Genomic DNA, 20821 nt, shown 5'->3' with positions numbered 1-20821 from the left:
CTGTATTACAGTTAAGTTTCCTGATAATAAAATAGCATTTTTTGTAACCTATTTTTACTTTTCTTTGACTCAGAAACAGAAACTGGAAGTATTTTTCTAATTCCTGATATTAAATTTCTCTCAAGATATGATTTTTGATGGCAGGTTTAGTCATCATTTTGCAGCTGACTGAAAAAAAAACCCAAGCATTTGCAGGCTTAGCCTTAAAACTGCAGGCTCTTATTCTCGTAGACGGGGGTCCGGTGGCAACATGGTGTAGGCACAAGTGATCCAGGCTACTTCTGCAGCACAGCAAAGGCAATTTCTTGACAAAAGGGCTCAACAAGCTGAGTCTGGCTATGCTAGACATGCTCCTCACACATAAGGAAAGGCTGGCTGGGAACATTGACACTGGTGGCAGCCTTGGCAGCAGTGACTACGAGATAGCAAAACTTAAGGTTGTGAGGGAATTGAGGAGGATAAGTAGTTGAACTGCAACCCTGGCATTCAGGAGAGCAGACCCTGTCTCCTGCAGACATTTTCTTAGCAGAATCCCACAGAAAACTGCCCTGAAGGACCCAGGGGAGCTAGCTGAAGCACAAGAACAGTCCATTGTCACATGCAGGAAGTTGAGCAGATGTGGGAGAAGGCCAGGGTGGCTGAAAGGGAACTCCTGACTGAAACCAAATCCAAAAGGCAAGTCTACAGACCGTGGAAGCAGGTGTGGGCTACCCTGGAGGAATACAGAAACACGGCCTCTGCATGCTGAAGCAGAACTTGGAAAGACAAAGCTCAGCTGAGGTTGGAATTAGCGAGGGATGTGAAGGGCCCTTTCTGTGTACTAACATGGAAGGAAGGCTAAAGAAAACGTGGGCCCCACTACATGGGGTGGTAACCTAGAGACAAAGGACATGGAAACGACTGGTGTGCACTTGGTGCTGCCTTTGCTTTAGGTTTTAACTGGAGAGGTCTGTGCACAGATCTTTGGGCAGAGTCTGAGGAGTGAGGTACCAAACACGTAAGAGGAAACCTGAGTTATGAATTACTGACCCTGGGTCTGTCCCAGTCTGTGGGGGAAGCTGGGCAGTGTTCAAGGATGCAGGCTGGTATCACTACAAGGCTGATACCATCCTTGAGAGATCATGGTGAACAGGGAACAAGGTTTCTAAGGACTGCAAAAAGCTAAATGCAATGCCCATTTTCAAGAAATATGCAGGGAACTACAGGGTGTTCAGCCCAAACCCAATCCCAGGCAGATTATGGAACAAACACTTCTGGAACTTGTGTCCAGACTACATGGAATTGCCAAGGAGAAAGCATCTGACCAACCTGCTTGCCTCCTGTGACAAAATGACTCCTTCAGATTCTGATCAAAGAGTGGTGAATGTCACTGCCTTTGCCCTTTAGCAAGGCTTTGGACACCATCTGCTTTTGTATTCTTACAGTAAACTGGAGAGCGGCGGATTTAAGGCGTGGACTAGGAGTGGGTGGAGAATCATCTCAACAGCAGGGCTTACGGGGCTGAGGTCAGTGAAGTCTAGTTGGTTGGCTGTTACTAGTAACATGCCTAAGGGGTTCTATGATTCTATGAAATAATACTGAAGGGTTTCGTGCATCCTGGATGTTGGGATGGGTTGAAAATTCATGGGCAACAACAAACTGAGGGTAGGGAGGTGACTGACACAGTAGAGAGAGAAAGGGCTGTCCTCCAGAGGGACCTCAACAGGCTTAAAATTAGAATGACAGGACCTTCATTAGGTTCAACAATGAGAAATGCAGAGTCCTTCACCTGGGAGGGAGGCATAACCCCATGTCATTGAAGAAGCTGGGTGCTGACTGGCAAAAAAGGAGCTTTACAGCAGTAAGAATGGAGGCAGCAGTCAGAGGGAACTGCTCATCCCTCTCTGTCTCAGCACTTGTGAGACGGCATCTGCAGAACCGTGTCTGGTTTGGGCCTCCACTGTTGAAGATGCAGCAAGCATACTGAAGTGAGTCCAGCATAGCGCTACCAAGATGGTCAGTAACCAAAGCATATGATGTATAAGGATGTGCTAAAAAAAATTACATTTTGTTCAGTTTTAAGACAAGATTAAGGGCGGAGAGGGATCTGAGTGCTGTCTTCAGCTATGAGATTGGTGATTGTAGAACAGATGGAGCCAGAACCTTCCCAGAGGTGCAACAACAAAATTGCAAGAAGCAATAGGCATAAGGCAGAGCAAGAGGAATTCTGACTAGGCATAAGGCAGAGCAAGAGGAATTCTGACTAGACACAAGGCAAAAACTCTTTGCAATGTAGTTGAGGACTGGAACAGGGACCAAATGATGTTGTGGAATCTCTGCCTTGGAGATAATAAAAACTTGACTGGACAAGGCTGTGAACAACCTGATCTGAACTCTGAAATTAAACGAGTTGCGAGGGGGTTGATCCCATGATCTCCAGAGGTCCCTTCCAACCTAAATTATTCTGCCATTCTATACAGTAAAAAACAAACAAAAAGATAAAAGAAAAGATGCTGGATGTTGAGCTAATTAATACCTAGAAACTTAACATTTCTGTTGTTAATGACTTCCCCTTATAACTGCGTAGTGTAAAATCCCCTGCCAAGGAACTCACCTATGCCTTGGAATTCCTTGAGGATACACAGTGGAAGGGGGTGGTGGAGCTCTTCCAAAGCAGCTACACAAATGGCAGGACCCAATCCCTACAGCTCCACATTATGCCCCCTAACGCAGGGTGCTTTCTGATGTCCGTGCTGAGGAGGAGCATAAAGCATCAGAGGAGCTGCTACTCAGCATGGTCACAGTAAGTGTATGGCAGACTTAGGCATCTTTCCCAGCCCTTATTGCTTCTGTCTTTTCCCACTGCCCTAGACTTCAGTCTTATAACGCTCCCATTTGGAAGAACATGCCCACCTGCCTGTTTTCCTCAGCAAGACAAATGCTTGTTCTGCAACTGGCTTCAGACCTGACCTGCAGTCCCTGTTCCTCTTCATTACAACCCTTCAGACTCCCCGTGGTCTATTTAGTCCTATGTAATTAGATAAAAAGCTTAAGTTATTAACAACATCCTGAAAAAGGCTCAGCTTCTGTCACAACAGGTATTAAGACTCTCAACCAAATTCAATTTCAAGTAACCAAGACACTTTAAACACATGAAAATAGATTTGGTCCTCAAGTTCTTGATTAAAACTCAATTGGAAGCATCTCTGAAACGGCATCAGAAAACTTCCAGATGTTTGTCAAATCCTGCCTTCCTTAGTCACCAGAAGCTCAATTTCTCTTACAACAGTCCATGTGAGCTGCTTGCAAACTGTCCCAAACTATCATACTTTTAGGACTCACACATATAGCTGATATATTATTGTATGAACTGAGGATAACAAATTCCCTAACCTATGCAGTATCAGACTACTTTTTTTCCAAGGAAATAAATTGTGCTTTCTTAACAGTGAAATGAAACTAAGCAAAAATTATTCTTAGTTATAAAACAAATCAGGGTTTGCCCTATTCAGTGATTTTTTTTTAAACACACTTCATCCAGTAATTCCTATGTGTATTGCTGACAAAACTGCAGCCCTCAGTGTGTGCGCTTCATACCAGTTATTGTTGTTGTCCACTAAAGGATAAACTTCCTTTGCCAGATGCTGTCCCAAGCACTGATTTACCTACCTTTATCTCCAGTCTTTCATTTGCTGCTTCTTTCCAGCCACTCTACCTGTCCCTAGGTTCTACTTTTCATGAAAATATTTTCCATGCCTCCATTTGTCCTCTGCTGGCCTGCTCAGTCTTTTGTTTGTACTTCTCCACACTTCAATCTACACTTTCTCTGATCACTCTTCTTCAGGAAGAAACTTTTGCTAATGCTTTGCAAATTCTATTGCAAGGTGTAGAAAAGTCAAATGCAGGAATGGCTCCAGTAACTATGAATTGAATTCCTTAGGAAAAGGAGGTTTCCATCACTGTCGGGTAGCTGTCAAGGGAGGTAACTATTATGAGCCTACAGTTCCTCTAGCCCTAATTGAGACTTGAAGCATAATCACTTTATATACTAAAGAACACAAGCAGAGCACGGCTGTACAATCTCTGCAGTTTTGGATGCTGCCTTTCTCCCACTCTTTCTCTAAGAAAAAGGTCTTGTGATATTTTTGTTCTGGCAAATAGTTAAATATAGAGAGTGCTAGGCTTTTCACAGGAATTCCATTTTTTGTTTACTATCTGTTCATTTATCATTGTCTGGTTTTGTTTGATGGCAGATGGTTATGTCTTTGTAGATTTCTTTGAATGTTCTTTTTTTTAAGTGGGATGCTGGATTGTCATTCTCCTGCTTACACTGAAGAGTACAATAAAAAGGTCCTTTGATGTCTCTTCTCTGTTTGCACAGGCTGTGCTGCAAACCTCAACAGGGATTTAAAAATACAACCTTTCTTACTCCGTGTTGCTAATAATTCGGTTTGCTCCCTGTGCCCGTGCTGAGCACAGTCCGCAGATTCACTAGGTGCTACCGGGACATTTTAATCATACAATCAGTAAGCTTGGAAAAGACCTTCAGGATCAATCGTCAAGTCCAACCATCAGCCCCAAATCACCACGCTTAACAAACCACCTCACGAAGCACCGCATCTAGATTTTAACACCTCCAGGGACAGGGACTCCACCACCCCACCCACCCTGGGCAGGCTGTTCTAGTGCTTCACCTCTCTTTCAGTGAATAAATCTTTCCTAATAGTCAACGTAAACCTCCCCCGGCACAACCTGAGGCCGCTCCCTCTCATCCTATCCCTTGTTATGTGGGAGAAGAGGCCGACACCCACCTCTCCACCACCTCCCTCCATGCAGTTGTGGGATTTAGAGGAGGTCTCCCCTCAGCCTCCTCCTCCCCAGACCAAACAGCCCTGGTTATTTCGCCATCCCCTCATTCTTCCAGTGGTAACCAGGACACCCCCACGAGGGGTAGCGGATGGTGCACAGGGAGGGTGTCCTGCTGCCAACACAATGACACCTGGGCAAATTCTCTCCGGCTTCCTGAGCCCCGAGGCAGCCCAAATCCTGAGGGGGCCCCGCCATTTGCCATCTCACAGAATCTCTAGGTCGGAAAGGACCCACTGGATCATCAAGTCCAACCATTCCCATCAATCACTAAACCATGTCCCTCAGCACCTCATCCACCTGTGCCTTAAACACCTCCAGGGATGGTGAGTCAACCACCTCCCTGGGCAGCCTCTGCCAGTGCCCAATGACCCTTTCTGTGAAGAATTTTTTCCTAATGTCCAGCCTAAACCTCCCCTGGCGGAGCTTGAGGCCATTCCCTCTTGTCCTGTCCCCTGTCACTTGGGAGAAGAGGCCTCTCCACAACCTCCTTTCAGGTAGTTGTAGAGAGCAATGAGGTCTCCCCTCAGCCTCCTCTTCTCCAGGCTAAATACCCCCAGCTCTCTCAGCCATTCCTCATAAGGCCTGTTCTCCAGCCCCTTCACCAGCTTTGTTGCTCTTCTCTGGACTCGCTCCAGAGCCTCAACATCCTTCTTGTGGTGAGGGGCCCAGAACTGAACGCAGGATTCGAGGAGCGGTCTCACCAGTGCCAAGTACAGAGGGAGAAGAACCTCCCTGGACCTGCTGGTCACACCATTTCTGATCCAAGCCAAGATGCCATTGGCCTTCTCGGCCACCTGGGCACACTGCTGGCTCATGTTCAGTCGCTGTCAACCAACACCCGCAGGTCCGTCTCCTCCGGGCAAACGCGGTCTCCTAGCAACGCGTGATGGCGGCGGGCGGGCAGCAGCCTCAACGCGAGCACGGGAGCCCCGAGCCGCTGCTCGGCGAGCGGCAGTGCCGGGAGTACCTGCGGCAGCACCGCCTCCCCGAGCTGCTGCACCGCCTGGCCGCGCTGCTGCTCCACCACCGGCCCGGTGCGGCCCGGGGGGCGGCGGGGCCCGCGGGGCCTGCGGCCGCTGCTGACCGCGCTCCGGCTTCCTTACAGAGAGGCCGCGCGAGTTCCTGCTGGCGGCGCTGGAGAGGGTGAAGGCCGGGAGGCGAGCGGAGGGCGAGTTCCCCGACCTGCTGGACGACGCCGACCTGGGGGCGCTGTTCGGGCTGCTGGACGTGCTGGGCCAGGGCCGCATCTCGGGCGCGCAGGGCAGGGCGGGTGCGTGTCCCCCGGCCGCTAAGGGCTCTTAAGGGGCTCTTTTAAGGCTCTTAAAATACTCCCCGAGTCTATTTTAAACATACCCGCACGCCTGCCGGTACGTAACCTAGAAAGTTTGAACGGTTACGTGGTTTTAAGTTATGTATGTTTACATTTCTATCGTATCTAGGTTGTTCTAAGATGTTAAATGAATCTTTCCAAGACTGGCACAGGAAATTCTCTTTCCTTACCTTTAGCGCTTAAAACGCTGGGACTGGGCACTGAAGACCTGCGGTTTGGAGATGATGCAAGTATCACGCTGGATGAATTCAAGGAAGAAGTGTGAGTTTAATCGAAAGGGGCTCAGGGAGGGGGGTGTGCATGGGAGATTTTCACTGAGATTTATTTTTTGTTTACAAAATCATATAATTAGAAGACCTGGTGGTTTAAGCTTAACCCCTGTACTCTGCACAGCAAGACGTAAAAGGTCACTTAATGCCCGATCTTGCTTGGCTTGCTGCAAGCTGAACCGAACTCCATGTTTTCCTCTACCATCTCACTTCCAAGATCCTCTCACAGGAGACCTCTCGGATCACACACGAGCCCTGGCTCCGACACCCAGTCGTCAGGTAGCCCAGGGATTCAAATACTGAGCTAGGAATGTGAAATAGCAAAGCTGTGTGGTCTTCTTTGCCGGAGGCAGTAACACAGCTGTAGATGGACAAAGCTCAGAGTTGTGGTGATTTTTCAGGGTCAAGGTATAGTTCTAGGGGCAATTCTTTTATAACTGTCACAATCACTGAAAGGTAACTGCAACTAATAACCCTCATTGTTATTTAACTAGAATTCTTTGTTTGTTTGTTTTTTTTTTTTCTGTCTTAGGAAGAAAAAGATGCTGGAGAGCTGGGCCGTGTATTAGCCTGTGCAGTCTGCTCAATTCTTCTAGTTTGTCAGTTGGCGAGAGCTGATTTTAGGCAGTATTCTGTTTTTCTTGTTCCCTTCCCCACACCCTGTTGGAGCAAGCAGCTGGAAAGGCCCAATGACAACAACTTGTTCACATCTACCAAGCACTGGAGGAGTATCTTTGGAAAACTGCTTAGTACTATTAGATGGTTAAAATAAAAAAAAAAAAAAAAAGAGATCTCTTTTATACAACTAAACAGCAATTTGGAGTTTCTTCATTCTCTTGTGGCTTACAGTCAGGGGGTGCCATTGAGTGTGACTAACTTGAAGAATTGAGCTGTTTCTTAAGTTTTCATTTGGGCTTTTTTTGTGTTGGGGTTTATTTTTAAAGGAAAGACCAACTTCAACAAGCTATAACAAATGTCCACAGTTGAAGAAAGGTGGCACTTCCACATAAAATGCTATTTTCAAACTTAGAAGACAGTAGTTATGCAATTTTTAAGGAAAAACTTCTTCTTTTAAAAAACTTACAAGACTGATACAGCAAAGAAAAAAAATGAAATTGGTATGAATAAAGACAATAAAGTGGCATATTCCTTCATTTCTTCCATGTTCTGTCTTTACATACTTTAATACAGAACATTGATTAGATGGGATTTGGAGATGTAAGATATGTGTTTAGAGAAGGCAGACCAGCCCCTAGGGAAGAGTTATCCACATTGTATACAGCGTCTTTACAATGCAAATAGTCTGTGTTCCTTAGAGCAATGCTCCAGCACACATCCATGACAAGGCAGACATTTGTGAGAGACTAAGACAATTTTAGCTTCTAAACATAATGGCAAGGTGGCTGTGGAAAATATGATGTGCACAGTTCCGAACCAGGTCAGTCACATTTTGAAATTTCATTTAAAACTGTATACAACAAGGCATAAGATTAGATTAAATCAGTCATTCGGCATACAGTACTGAAAAAAAGTATTCCAGGTATATTACAACATACTTGCTTTGCTTTTGTTTAAAATAAATAATCTAGTCCAAGTTATTAATCATTTCTGAAGAAGTCTTTACTTTCCTGTATTTGGCCAACTAGCTCTCAAATTGAGAAGAATCTCAACATCCTTTTGAGCTAATTTATAAACTCCAAGTTCATTGAGTGCTGCTGTTGCAGATGGCTGGTTTGGTATTAAAGATTCATCTTCTGAAGCCGACTGTAGTACATCCTTCAGAAGCAACGCAGAGCCAACATTCAGGTTCAGAATAATGCAGGCTTCTTTTATGCTAAAGGAAAAAGTTACATGGATTAATAGAAGAAGCAGTGATGAGATACACTTAATTTTGTGCACACAGAGATTAACAAAAACCTCCATGGACTTCTGAAAAGGATCAGAACCACTGAATTCTAAAGTACTGCTCAGATCGCGGCAAATCCTATACTTGTTCTTGCCTTCTAAGCCTTTTCCATTATGCAGGTGTATTTCATAACCATCAATATTTTGCCCTGCAGTGCTCATTGTGGCTTTTGCTTAAGTTTTTCAACCAGTATTAAAAATACAAGATAGAATTTACCACTTGATCTGTCAAGCTTCCTCTAACTACATTTTCTCCTAAGATAATTAGAAGCCACTTATTCAGTTTACTTTAAGAGCACAGTTTAACAGTTGCTAGAACCTGAACATTTTCCCTAAGTGATATGGTTAGTGGGCAAACAGCTACCCTGTCTTTGTCACATTGTTTCTGGTGTAAATAGGATATACAGCCATGTACCCGTTATGCATTATCTCTTGTAGTTCCTTTGTGCATCTGTCCTCCTATGCTGGGTATAATATGTACGTATCATCTGGATGTTCAATTTTGAAATACCAATGGATCAGAAGTTTGCCTACTTACTGCTTGAAGTAGTTTTCTGGCCTCTTGCAGTAGTGTGAAAATAAAGGGAACAGGTTTCTACTCATGTCAAACTGGAGTTGTGCTGCTCCTCCTTCATTAAAATGGTTTGCCATTATTATCTATAAAGACAAAGAAGGGCATCTGCTGTTTAGACAGCCACAACTAACACTGCATTGCAGAGGTCATATTTTGCCGATACCTACTTCCTGATAAATGTACGTATCCACTTTCTCTGCAAGCATCTGCCAGAAAATTTTGAACAGCGAGTGACAGAGCTGCTGTTCCAGTTGTAGCAAACGGTCCCGTAGGGTCAACAACATTGGGCAAGCTGAGCTCGATAAAGACATGACTGCTTGTTCTGCTTGAGATGGTAACGATAACCATCTGAAAGAAATTAGCACACTGAAGTCCTTATACTGAAATTATTCATACTACAACAACAGAAGTTAAAATTATCCTTTAAAAAAAGATCTTGCCCACTGATGGTGGTTAAGAGACATTCCCCATTTCAGATCTAAAAGTGATCACAGTCTAATGCTACATTTAAATTTCATTTAATATTAAACTCATGCTTTAGTTATAAAGTTCTGAACATGACATTCAAAGAAACCCCATCTAAGCTAGAAAATTACTGAGTTATATTCCTTTTATGAACAAAATTCCAGGAATCAGGAATTCCACTTGGGAGCCAACATTCAAGAAGTCCTATGAGTCTGTGAAGACAGAACAGCCATTACAGGCCATTTCATATGAACTCTTCAATACCACAATGAAGAAAATAACTTTCATCCAACCTAGAGTGATCCAGAACTATTCCAGGCATTTTTTAGATAAAATGGACCCATTAACTGTGGAACTACTTTAGAAAGCATAGCATTAAAACAGTCTTGAAATGAGTGTTAAAAAGAATTTTCCAAAATTTACTACCCCACACCATTCCTATTCAGGAAAATAATTTTGCCCATTAGCTATTCCTGCCTTTATTTACTTCAATACTTTTAACACAAAGTAACATTGTAATATGGGAGGAGAGTGAACAGACAGAATCACCTCTCTTTTTTGTACAGCTTTGCAGCGTCTTTGACCTCTCTGAAGACATGATCCACTTGACGAGTCAACATGTCATGTTTCAGGCGTTCCAGGAGGTTAATCATATCATCAAAGACAGAAGCCTCCATCGATGCCAGCTGCCCTAGCTCTAGTTTACTGACAGCGTTACTTTCTGCACGCACCTCCAGTTCGGCCTGCTGGAGCTGCAAGAAGAACTAGAGGAACAGAAACAGATATGAATAGTACAAAAAACAATCTTACCATTTGAATTTTTCAATGGTACTTTAATAGGCATGGTTGTAGAAAATACTCTCCTGACACATTCATAAAGTTATAATTTTAAGGTTTTAAAGATACTTTCTTATCTTTCCCAGTCGTCCTGATTAAGTGGAAAAAACCCACCTCTGTGGTTTAATCCAAGTACTGGAACTGGTATGGGTTTCAGATACAGCGGCAGATAGCTAATGGGAATAGATCTAGAGAAATACTCAAAAGATACTTAAGCAGAATGCTTTAAAAAAACCTTCTGATTTTGACTTTTTAATACTTGCAAAAGTAATCTAGAATCTTTATTTCTGAAACAAATTGCAATTAATCATTAATGAAATCCTAAATTTGGTGGGCTGACAAAATGGGTCAAGTTTAACGTGACATAGTGGTATGATGCTAGGTAGACAGAGCCATATAACATGAAGGCTGCTGTCCTATCCAGTCATTATCCTCTGCTGGAGCCACAGTTTCCTGTGAAGACAAATATAATTTGAAGGCTGCCCATCTCCCACATAATAATAATTTCCGTACATGTAACAGTGTTTTTGACCTTTTGTACCAATAACCATAGAAAAACTGAAATGCTACAGAATAGCCATGCTGCCACCAGGCTATTATAGAGCAAAAGAATTAATTCCCAATTCCCAGTTAGGTGGGAGCTGCTTTTCTGAGTAACACCTAAACTGTGCTGGAACATAGATAAATGTGCTGAATCCATTGAAGCTAACCTGCCGTGGGACTGGAATTCAAGCATCATGCTATGCACACTGCACACACTATGACATCAATGTGTTAGCACTGGCTTCGAGATCTCCAAAATCAACTCACTAACTTTTGACAATACAGAGCATGTAAAGCAGAATACTTTTTTCTCTGTTCAGGTTATTACATCCCCCAGGCTCTCCCTGCATTTCCCTATGAAGTTTATGATTAATACAGCTTAGATCTCAAGCAAAAACTTGTCCTTATTTATACATCTTCTATTAGGTCTGAATTTACATCTCACTCTGTTTTTTCAGTAATTAATTCTTCTGAATGCACCTACACAGTGCTGAAAATAAAATGTTTGTTATGAAACAAACATCCAAAGTCCATTTTAAAAAATAATTTTTTCAAGTATAATAATCACTTACTACATTGTCAGCCCAGTCTGCCAACACTGTTGCTATATAGTTAACAGCATTAAGGATTGCACAGTATCGGAATCCTAAGGAGGCTCTAGTCTCTTCCTTCATTACTTGAGTTAATCGTATCCTGAAATCATCAACTAACTCCTTCTGTAGGCCCAGGAACTGTAGTTTTCTGGAAGCTGTTGGAAGATTCTTGTACCTGTCTGGAAAGATGTTGATTAAATGTTTTTCGGTTTTCCAACACTGAAAAAAAGCTTTCCAAAAAGGAAACCTTACAGTCACCTTACTACAGAACCTTACGCCTATAAGAATATCATACAGTATTAAAAAACACCGATATATTTTAACAATTTCAGGGAAACTACTCAATGCAGAAGCTAAACATGTAAAGAAAGCACATTATTCCCCCCTCCTGATTCCACCAGCATTTTGTATTTTAATACTTTAAACAATATGTGATTATACCACACCATCCAGTGTGGCCCCCTAAAGCGTACCCAACACAGCATTAAATATGCAATTAAGTGTTTCCTGAAAACTTATTTGCTCTTATGTTCTGTTCCAAGAAAGCAGATGTTACTTAATAACTTCTAAGCTGTCACAGATTCAAAAGGAATAGTAGGATATTTTTATTACTGCACTGTAACAAATTATATTCTCTCAAGTATGAATGAGTTTTAATATGCTAAATATCAAATGTATTTTTAACTTTTATTTTGTAAACATGTCACTAGCTGAAGATTACTCATGTTTAAGTGTCCAAAATACAAAACAAACAAGAAAGCTTTTATTAAGTTGCAAACATCAGAACTTTACAATGCTATTTGGCGGCTACTGCACACAATGGATATTCAGTGAGGAAATACCTTAGCTGAAGTGTTTTCACTATTCATAACAAACAAGAGCAATGCCCACTGATTAATAATTACCTGTTATAACTAACAACAAGGTCATAAAAGTTTCAGCACAGTCTGGGACTTTCATTTCATCTACATCAGTGATATCTTTGTATTGCGATATCCACGCGGCCTCTGATGAAAGCATGGAGTCCATTTTCTGAAGAGCAACTGAGATGCACAAAACTTGTAAGTAGTTTTATTTTTTTAATTAAAAAAAAATTGTAACAAAACCTCCTCTAAAACATGTAAAAGTCTTACCTCTGGTAAGTTAAATTTTACAATTTCAGGTTATAAAAAATACTGATGACTGGTTTAATATAAAGTCAGCTTCAATGTATCTGCATTGGTAATGCTGGTACCAGGTATGTCAGAGTAGGTGGGGGGAGGGTTGGGGAGTTTAATAGCTGGCTTGCTCCTTTTCAATACATTTCCTCTTAGTTTATCAAAAATGAATAGCCTTTCCCTATTTCAATTTAAAGTCCATCCTTGTCTGCACACACATAACATTTGTCTAAAAAGAAGTCCACTGGATTCCATACAGCACAGAAGCAAGAGACCTACAAACTACAGAATCATTATTACAGCCTAAACAATATTTAGTCAAAATAATCACTGTATATAAAAATACACATGCCCTGTGTAGTAGCTCATCCAAGTGACTTATCTTATTTGAGAAGACTATTCATGTAAGTTTACATATAGTTCCTGAGTCTGTAGTATAAAGCCCAAAAAAATCCACTGGAAGACTTACATTTTTTTTCCACTGTTAGCCACCTCTGGAAGCAGCATTCTTCTGACAGAATATGCATGCAACTGGGAAAGCTGCTGAGATAGCCATGAACGCTGTATAACTCTCTCTCAAACAGAAGTACCTCATCCACAAGGTGACAAAAGAGCGTATCGTCATACAATAAGCATGGAATATCAGCAGCCAGCTTCTCCAAAATCAGCATCACTAGAGCACGAGAGAATTCAAGCTTTTGAAAGGAAAAAGTGAAAGATGTCAGAGATGGGAAGTATTAACACACAGGAACGTGTACGTAACAAACTGCTACTAGACTGAGTTAGGTCTCACTGCATACTTGGTGAAATCAGTGGAAGGGGACTTGCACAAATATCAATCAGGATTTGACTTACATATTCACAGATATAATATGTGGAAGTGCTTACCCCAGCATTCACTGAAGATCCTGCCTTGTCCAGTATTGGCTGGATTTTCTCATCAAGGAACTTTGCATGATTTCCAATCCACATAAGTACTTGTGTTAAATACCACTCAGGCTTATTAAAAAAAGTAAAGAAAACATTAAATGCATCCAAACAACATTTATTTAAGTGCTACCGATATTTTAAGACAAACTTCTAAAACTACCGGCCTCTTCCCCTGCCTTCTCTTGATCTTGCATCACACAAGTCTTTCACTGTGTTTTACTTAGCTTTAATTTTCCTAAAAGCAGTATCAGACAAGTATTTCTGGATTTGAATTGACTTACATGCTCTAATGATTCTGTTTCTTCTCAAGCAAAAGCTCCATCTTTTATCTCCACCTTCACCACTGCTTTCTCACTCATGAGGTCCTCTTTCCTGCTTCATATACTTTGTTCTGTTCTTCTGTGTGGTCTTTACGTCTCAGCACAGCAAAAAGGAGCACTCCTGTGAAAACTCTTCCCAGTAGCTCCATTCTTACCGTCATTGAACCCAAACTCAACCCCGCCTTCCCCCTGGAAGTGGGGAATCTATCAATTTCTCATTTCACATTTCAATGCCTTCAAGCTTTTTCAGCTCCCACGCCTAAAAAGATGGGTAGTTGTTTTTGACAAACACTCCTTTCACCGTTCATGCAAGCAGAAACAGTTCCTGGCCTCCTCACTCCCAAAAGCCAAAGAACTTGCTGCTGAACTGCACGCACCTTCTCCACATTTGGTGTGTCTGTTTCTCACTTCTGTATTAATTTTCACTTGCGTACTGAATTTCACAGTACCTGGGTTTGGTTTTTTTTTAATAGACAGCCCCTCCCCAGCTTGCCAAGATCGTTGTGAATTCCAAGCTGTCTTCAGAAATATTTGTCATCCTTTCCTCTGGTAATCACCCACCAAAGCAGGGATTTGTAATCCCCCAATATTTTACCTAGCTATTTTCTTTATTCCATTATCCAAGTAATTATTAAAAAAACAACACAAACCAAACCAAAACCAACTGAAATTTGAGCAAGGCCCTGCTGAAATAGCCTTCTGGTCTGACACTAGACTATTTGTAAATTCTTCTTCACAAGTTCTTCAGAAAAAACAGTTGTTCACCTACTGTTGTTCACAAATTTCATCTCTTGAACATAATTTTCCCATTTGCATATGAAACAGTTTTGCTCATACCTAAAAACCCTCTTCCCCACTAACATATCCATTATTTTAAAAAGCACTGTAGTAGCATCTAGCAAGATTACAAATATATTTACACTTACTCCAAGATTGTCAGCAAAACCACACAGACTTGTGCGAATGAACTGTTACAAAACAGCTCTCAAACTCTACTCTGGTTGCATTACAGCAGCATTAATACAATGAAACCTGTTCCAATGATAAGTCTCAGATAAAAAGTGAGTCAGTTTCCAACTGGTAAACTGGACATCTCTTGCTGTACATCAATTAAAAAAAATGTAAGCCAGGAAACTACTCATAGAATGCTGCCTTTAGACTGATCACATTTAATACACCAAGAGCAGAATCCAGCATTTTCAGTGACATGACAGAAGCAAAACACAATGACAAAAATCAGTATCACAGCTCTGCACAGCCTTGGAGCTCAAGCAATAGTGAACAGTGCAAAACCATTTGCAACGAGACAGAATAAATTAATCAAAGCTTCTGAAACGATGGAGTCAGTCAGAGGTTGTAGTAACACTTTCTAAAGCATCTGGGCAAGGGAGAAATATCACCCGGCCCAGAAAAGATCCCTGTGCCTCTGAAAGGCCTTCAAGCGCTACCTTGATGTCTGTCCATACTAAGGTAGATACAAAAACTGCACAGCTTTGAAGAATCTTTGCTTCCTGAAGTTAAGTATTGCAGCCATACAATTTAAATACAGCAATCTGTTACTTAAAAAAAATAAATTAAAAATATCAAACTTCTTTCTCCCATACCTTGTTTAAAACATTGGTTTGTCTATTTCCTGTGAAATGATACTTGAACCTTTTCTGAAGGGGACTCAGCATGATCTGTATTGGAAGGATAATGGGTGGTGATGGGGGTAAAGAGTACTTTTCTGGCAATTGTTTAGGTTTGGTTAACAGTTCATCTCTTAAGTTTCACAGTTAAGGATGAATTTAAGTGCTGAATTCTCCCAACATCGTCATTTCAATAGAATGGGTTCATAAAAATGATCATTTCTTAGTTGTACCTCATTGGCTGAAGGCAGTATTTTGCAATGAATACAGTTTCTCAAATATGACGGATACTCAAAATATTTCAGTTTATATAATAGTTAATACAACTCAGGCTGCTAAGAATTATTTATTCAACGAGAATAAATAATTTAGGAAACTCATACAATTAAAAAAAGAACACAGAAAACCACCATGACTGGTACCAAACACAAGGACTGTCCAAGAGATGTGCTTATTCACGTTTCTTAAAGGAGGATAAAAAAACCTCACGAGATTAATAAATGCAATACATGATTTCCCATTTTCACATAACTGATCTAGGAGACCCAGTCTGCCAGACCAGGCCAAAATTGTGACCAGCTTGGGGTTGTGTAGAACCACCTTGTATCTTCCTACTCCATGATATTAAAAAGGAAAAAAAAAAGGTAGCCTCGACCACTCCATGAAAAATTGCTCGGCTGAGCTTTAGCTGTGATTTAATTCACAAAAAGGATGAGAGGAAATAGTCTAAAAGCTGTGACAGGGAAAGTTTTGATTGGATATTAAGAAAAAATTCTTTACTGAAAAGAGTGGTGAAGCACTGACAGAGGCTGCCCAGGGAAGGAGTGGAGTCTCCATCCCTAGAGGGGTTAAAAAAAACATGTAGATGTGGCACTTTGGGTCATAACTTAGTAGGTCTGGTGGTGTTGGACTGATGGTTGGACTGGGTGATCTTGGAGACCTTTTCTAACCTCAATGATTCTATGAAATAAAGGAACAGGATGAGCAGCAGTGCCTTCTGACTAACTTCAAAGGCAGACTATTAGCACTGCACAACAGAAAACCTTCTGTAGTCCCTCCTTTTTGCAAAGCCTCCTTCCGAGACACGTATCTAGCTTTCCCTCTTTTCTTTCTGGGATGAGGCATAAAGAGATTAAGGTTGATTTCAAAATAAGGCTATGAAACAAAAAGCACTAACTGCGTAAAATAAAATGTACATCATCTTTTTTTACTAACATGGGTAATCTTGCTGCAATGTGTAAGGCCTGATCCTCACCAAAACTGATCTGTCAGCTACCCTGAGTTCACTGCATCTGATGACCTGGAGTTACAATCCTGCTACTGCCAAAAAGGATAACTTTGGCACTTGGCATTTTCTAAACAAACAAAAAGACCCATATTTTAATGTTAATACAAACTAACAGAAAGGCAAATTATCTTCCATCTTTAGGGTGAACAAAATTTTAAGCAATTCTCCATGAGAATGTGCAGGTCTGACATTTGTTATTCTTACTAAAATACAGCACAACTGTTAAAAAGGATACGAGGTTTGCAATTTAAGAAGCTGACAAAACAACGTCTCCAAGTTGTTGTACACATCAGGAGCACTGGCTGGTGCAGCAAGGCCAAAGGCCTGAGACTGCGGTGGTCCCACAAACGGCCAGCGGAGCTGGTTCAGCACCTCTTCAAAGTCACTGCAACACAAAATGTGCACTTTAACACAAATTTACAGTGTAACACAAATTTACAGTGTGACACAAAGATGAGGGGGTGACAGCAAACCTCTTACCTTGACAGTTTGTCCTTAAGAATTTTATGCCAGAATTTAACAGTGGATCTCACAAAAGCAAGAAGATGAGAACAAGATGACTCCTGAAGTTTAATATCCAGTTCTGCCATGAGTGCTAGAGTACTGGCTGCCTCTGGAACATTGTTGGTCATCAGATACTGCTGAATGCTATCACTACAAAACACAAGAAAAGTCAAGGCCAAGTATTTATTAAAAGGTAACGAAAAAGAATCATTTGTATACTGAAAAATTGAGATAAAACTTTCTCAAATGTAAAATATTTTAACAATGAGACAAGATTACCAGTCTCAGAACACGTAAGAGTACTCAAACTTTACCTTAATTCTTCTATTCGTGAAATCCACTTAAGGTATGACAGGTGCCGTTCAATTTCTTCTACTTGACTAATCAGGACATCAAGATCCTCCATCAATGGCTGAGCTTTCAGTAAGTGGTTATTGATTGAATCCGATAGAAGAGTTTCCTCCTCAAGGAGCCGGTTCAGAGACTTTTTAGAATCTTCTGCATTCTTTAAAGCATTCTGAATCCTTTTAGGGACTTCCGATGAAACTGTCAATACCTTCGTTCACAGAGAAGTATTACATGTGACACAAAAACACTGAAGTACATAGAGTAGTGCCATTTGAGATACATCACTTTAATTAAATATCCTTAATCAGTCACACAGCATATTCAGAAGAAGGGCAGGGGTAAGGAAAGATGCTTACCTGTTCCTCTAACTGCTTCTTATTTTCAGATAGCTTCTCAATGAGGTTGTCTAGTTTCTTCAGAGACTCATAGTCATTTCCAACCTCTCTTTCCACAAATTCAGAAACGTAGAATGGGATATCACAATGATCTAAGTCTCTGGTGACTTCGTTCTTTTTAAGAGCAACGGTTGCCATGATTTCTTTTTCTGCAATACCAATTGTACCATTTCTAATTGGTCACCACTAAGACAGCACAAACAACTACTGATACACTGAGGATACAAAACTCTGTTAAAAGCTGGGTAGGTCAACTTAAACTGAAATAAGACATTGAGTACACAAACTGCTTTAAGTAAAACAATTTCTTGGTGTATGCTAAAACCTTGCTAACACATCAACTGGTGATATTTTCCACGTCAATTACTTAAGAAAATTATGCCTGTTAGCTTCTTCCTTCCCCAAAATTTGGAATATTATTAAAAAGAGTTCAAAACACATGTAGCATCTACATACGTGATACAGAAAACATAATGAAAAATATTTTTGTAAAATATAAAGGAGAATATTAACATCTTGCTTTACCTTTTCATACAGTTCGGGATGTTCAGAGATAACCGATGACCGAGGTATCACAAGCAAAGGATCCACTGAGGTCTCGCAATTATTTGTGAAGTAATATTACCACTGAAACACAGTAGAAGGGCACTTGCTTGACCCACACACATGGCAGCAGCCGGGGAAACCCAGCCCTGAAACTGAGGGGATGCTCGTGTGCAGCGAAACAAAAAAAGAAGGCAATGAAACGTACACCCTCGCGCTTTATCAGCGAAAAAACCCATAAAACAGGCACCGGGGAGGAGAAAAAGGTGCAAGCGACGAGCCAGGAGCAAGAGTGCGGGGAGAGCGAAGCGGGAGACCAAGGGCGAGGCTGAAGGAGCCGCAAATAAGCAGGACAGCGCGGAAAAAAAAAGCCCCGCACGGTGATCCCGGAGGTCTTTTCCAACCTGGTGATTCTACGATCCGTGGAAGAGCTGCCCAAGTGGTGCTGCTTCCCCGCGGAGAGGCCGGAGACGAGAGGAGAAATGAGGAGACAGGCGGCCAGGGAGCTACCCCCCCCCACCCCGCCATCAGCCTCTCCACCCCTGACGCGTCAGCACCGCGAGCGGCGGCGCGCAGGGCGCATGCGCAGCGCCCCTCATGTCCCACCGCCCACCCCCGCGTCCCACGCCGGGCGCAGTGCGCATGCGCGGCGCACACCGGTAGACACCCCCCTCCCCACCACCGGGGGCTGCGGGGCGCATGCGCAGCTCCCCCTCCCCGGCACGGCCCGCTGGAGGGCGGGGCTGGTTGCAGCACGCATGCGCTTCCCCCTGCCGGTGAACGGCGCCCTGTGCGCATGCGCAGCGCCGCGCCCGCCGCTTCCCCCGCGTGCGCGGGGGAAGCGGCGGGCGCGGCGCTGCGCATGCGCACAGGGCGCCTCCGGCGCTTCCTCTCGTAAGGAGACTAACGGCATTAGCAAGTTTGCGGATGACGCTAAGCTGGGTGGAATTGTGGATCTGCTGGAGGGTAGGGAGGCTCTGCAAAGGGATCTGAACAGGCTGGACCGCTGGGCTGAGTCCAATGGCATGAGGTTTAACAAGGCCAAATGCCGGGTCCTGCACTTGGGGCACAACAACCCTGTGCAGCTACAGACCAGGAGAAGTCTGTCTAGAAAGCTGCCTGGAGGAGAGGGACCTGGGGGTGTTGGTTGACAGCGACTGAACATGAGCCAGCAGTGTGCCCAGGTGGCCAAGAAGGCCAATGGCATCTTGGCTTGGATCAGAAACGGTGTGACCAGCAGGTCCAGGGAGGTTATTCTCCCTCTGTACTCGGCACTGGTGAGACCGCTCCTTGAATCCTGTGTTCAGTTCTGGGCCCCTCACCACAAGAAGGATGTTGAGGCTCTGGAGCGAGTCCAGAGAAGAGCAACAAAGCTGGTGAAGGGGCTGGAGAACAGGCCTTATGAGGAGCGGCTGAGAGAGCTGGGGTTGTTTAGCCTGGAGAAGAGGAGGCTGAGGGGAGACCTCATTGCTCTCTACAACTACCTGAAAGGAGGTTGTGGAGAGGAGGGAGCTGGCCTCTTCTCCCAGGTGACAGGAGACAGGACAAGAAGGAATGGCCTCAAGCTCTACCAGGGGAAGTTTGGCTTGACATCAGGAAAAAAATTTTCACAAAAAGGGTCATTGGGCACTGGAACAGTCTGCCCAGGGAGGTGGTTGAGTCACCTTCCCTGGAGGTGTTTAGAAGACAGGTGGACGAGGTGCTGAGGGGCATCGTTTAGTGATTGATAGGAATGGTTGGACTCGATGATCCAGTGGGTCCTTTCCGACCTAGTGATTCTGTGATATAGGTCAGGAACCGAGGGAAGGCATGGAGCGGCAGTCACAAAACACGTTCTGAACTGTCACACGGGGCTCAGCATCATCTCTTCGCTAGGCTTGTGTTAAAACAGATTTTTTCTTTCCCTCAGTTGAAAATATCGGTGTGTAAGGGAATAGCAAGTTAGCATTGAGTTTCTTGTGAAACTGAGAAAATCTGTAATGGAAACTTTTCAATCATTGACTGACGTCCATGGTGAATTAATCACAGTTTCCATCAGTGCCCAAAGGAACACAGTTTTTGTCAGTGGAATATGTGAAAACAATAACCATGGAGATCCTTAACTGCCTTTCAGAAAATGCTCTGTGGATTTGCTTTGAACCTTGGCAGCATCACATGCAGCTGTGTGTCAACTCAGAAGGGTCTTGAAGGTGATCATAGCCAATTTTCTTCATTAGTTAACTAGAAAGAGTTATAGGCACAGTCTTGTGAGTTTTTTGTGTGCGACCTCATACGTCTCAGCATGAAGGGTCATCAGCCACCACAGCATGGGCACCATCTTTTATTCATATAAGGAATCATAGAA

General features: G+C 42.8%; 2 protein-coding genes across 3 annotated transcripts; one reads left to right on the top strand and one right to left on the bottom strand.

Annotated features, from left to right (window-relative positions):
• The first annotated feature begins 5734 nt into the window (after nucleotides 1-5734).
• Nucleotides 5735-7107, top strand: EFCAB10 (EF-hand calcium binding domain 10). The gene is made up of 4 exons (XM_069850054.1): nucleotides 5735-5882; nucleotides 5954-6118; nucleotides 6355-6439; nucleotides 6980-7107. The coding sequence occupies exons 1-4, from the start codon at nucleotides 5735-5737 to the stop codon at nucleotides 7014-7016; spliced, it is 435 nt and encodes a 144-aa protein (XP_069706155.1). The 3' UTR covers nucleotides 7017-7107.
• RINT1 (RAD50 interactor 1) lies at nucleotides 6426-18976 on the bottom strand. Of its 2 annotated transcripts, XM_069881915.1 has the most exons (15): nucleotides 18882-18976; nucleotides 18460-18561; nucleotides 17896-18083; nucleotides 17506-17747; nucleotides 17168-17341; nucleotides 16923-17072; nucleotides 15376-15532; nucleotides 13410-13520; nucleotides 12991-13216; nucleotides 12270-12407; nucleotides 11344-11543; nucleotides 9941-10155; nucleotides 9094-9274; nucleotides 8891-9009; nucleotides 6426-8281 (listed from the first exon to the last, which is right to left on the bottom strand). In XM_069881915.1, exons 3-15 carry the CDS (start codon nucleotides 18070-18072, stop codon nucleotides 8068-8070), a joined length of 2304 nt encoding a protein of 767 aa, XP_069738016.1. In that variant the 5' UTR covers nucleotides 18073-18083; nucleotides 18460-18561; nucleotides 18882-18976; the 3' UTR covers nucleotides 6426-8067. The 2 variants fall into 2 exon arrangements, with proteins under 2 accessions (XP_069738016.1, XP_069737942.1); XM_069881841.1 differs by lacking the exon at nucleotides 18882-18976 and having other exon boundaries at nucleotides 18460-18630.
• Nucleotides 18977-20821: the final 1845 nt, after the last annotated feature.

The sequence above is a fragment of the Phaenicophaeus curvirostris genome, chromosome 1 (genome assembly GCF_032191515.1).
Source record: "Phaenicophaeus curvirostris isolate KB17595 chromosome 1, BPBGC_Pcur_1.0, whole genome shotgun sequence".
NCBI lineage: Eukaryota > Metazoa > Chordata > Aves > Cuculiformes > Cuculidae > Phaenicophaeus > Phaenicophaeus curvirostris.
This window is presented reverse-complemented; position numbering and strand designations above follow the sequence as displayed.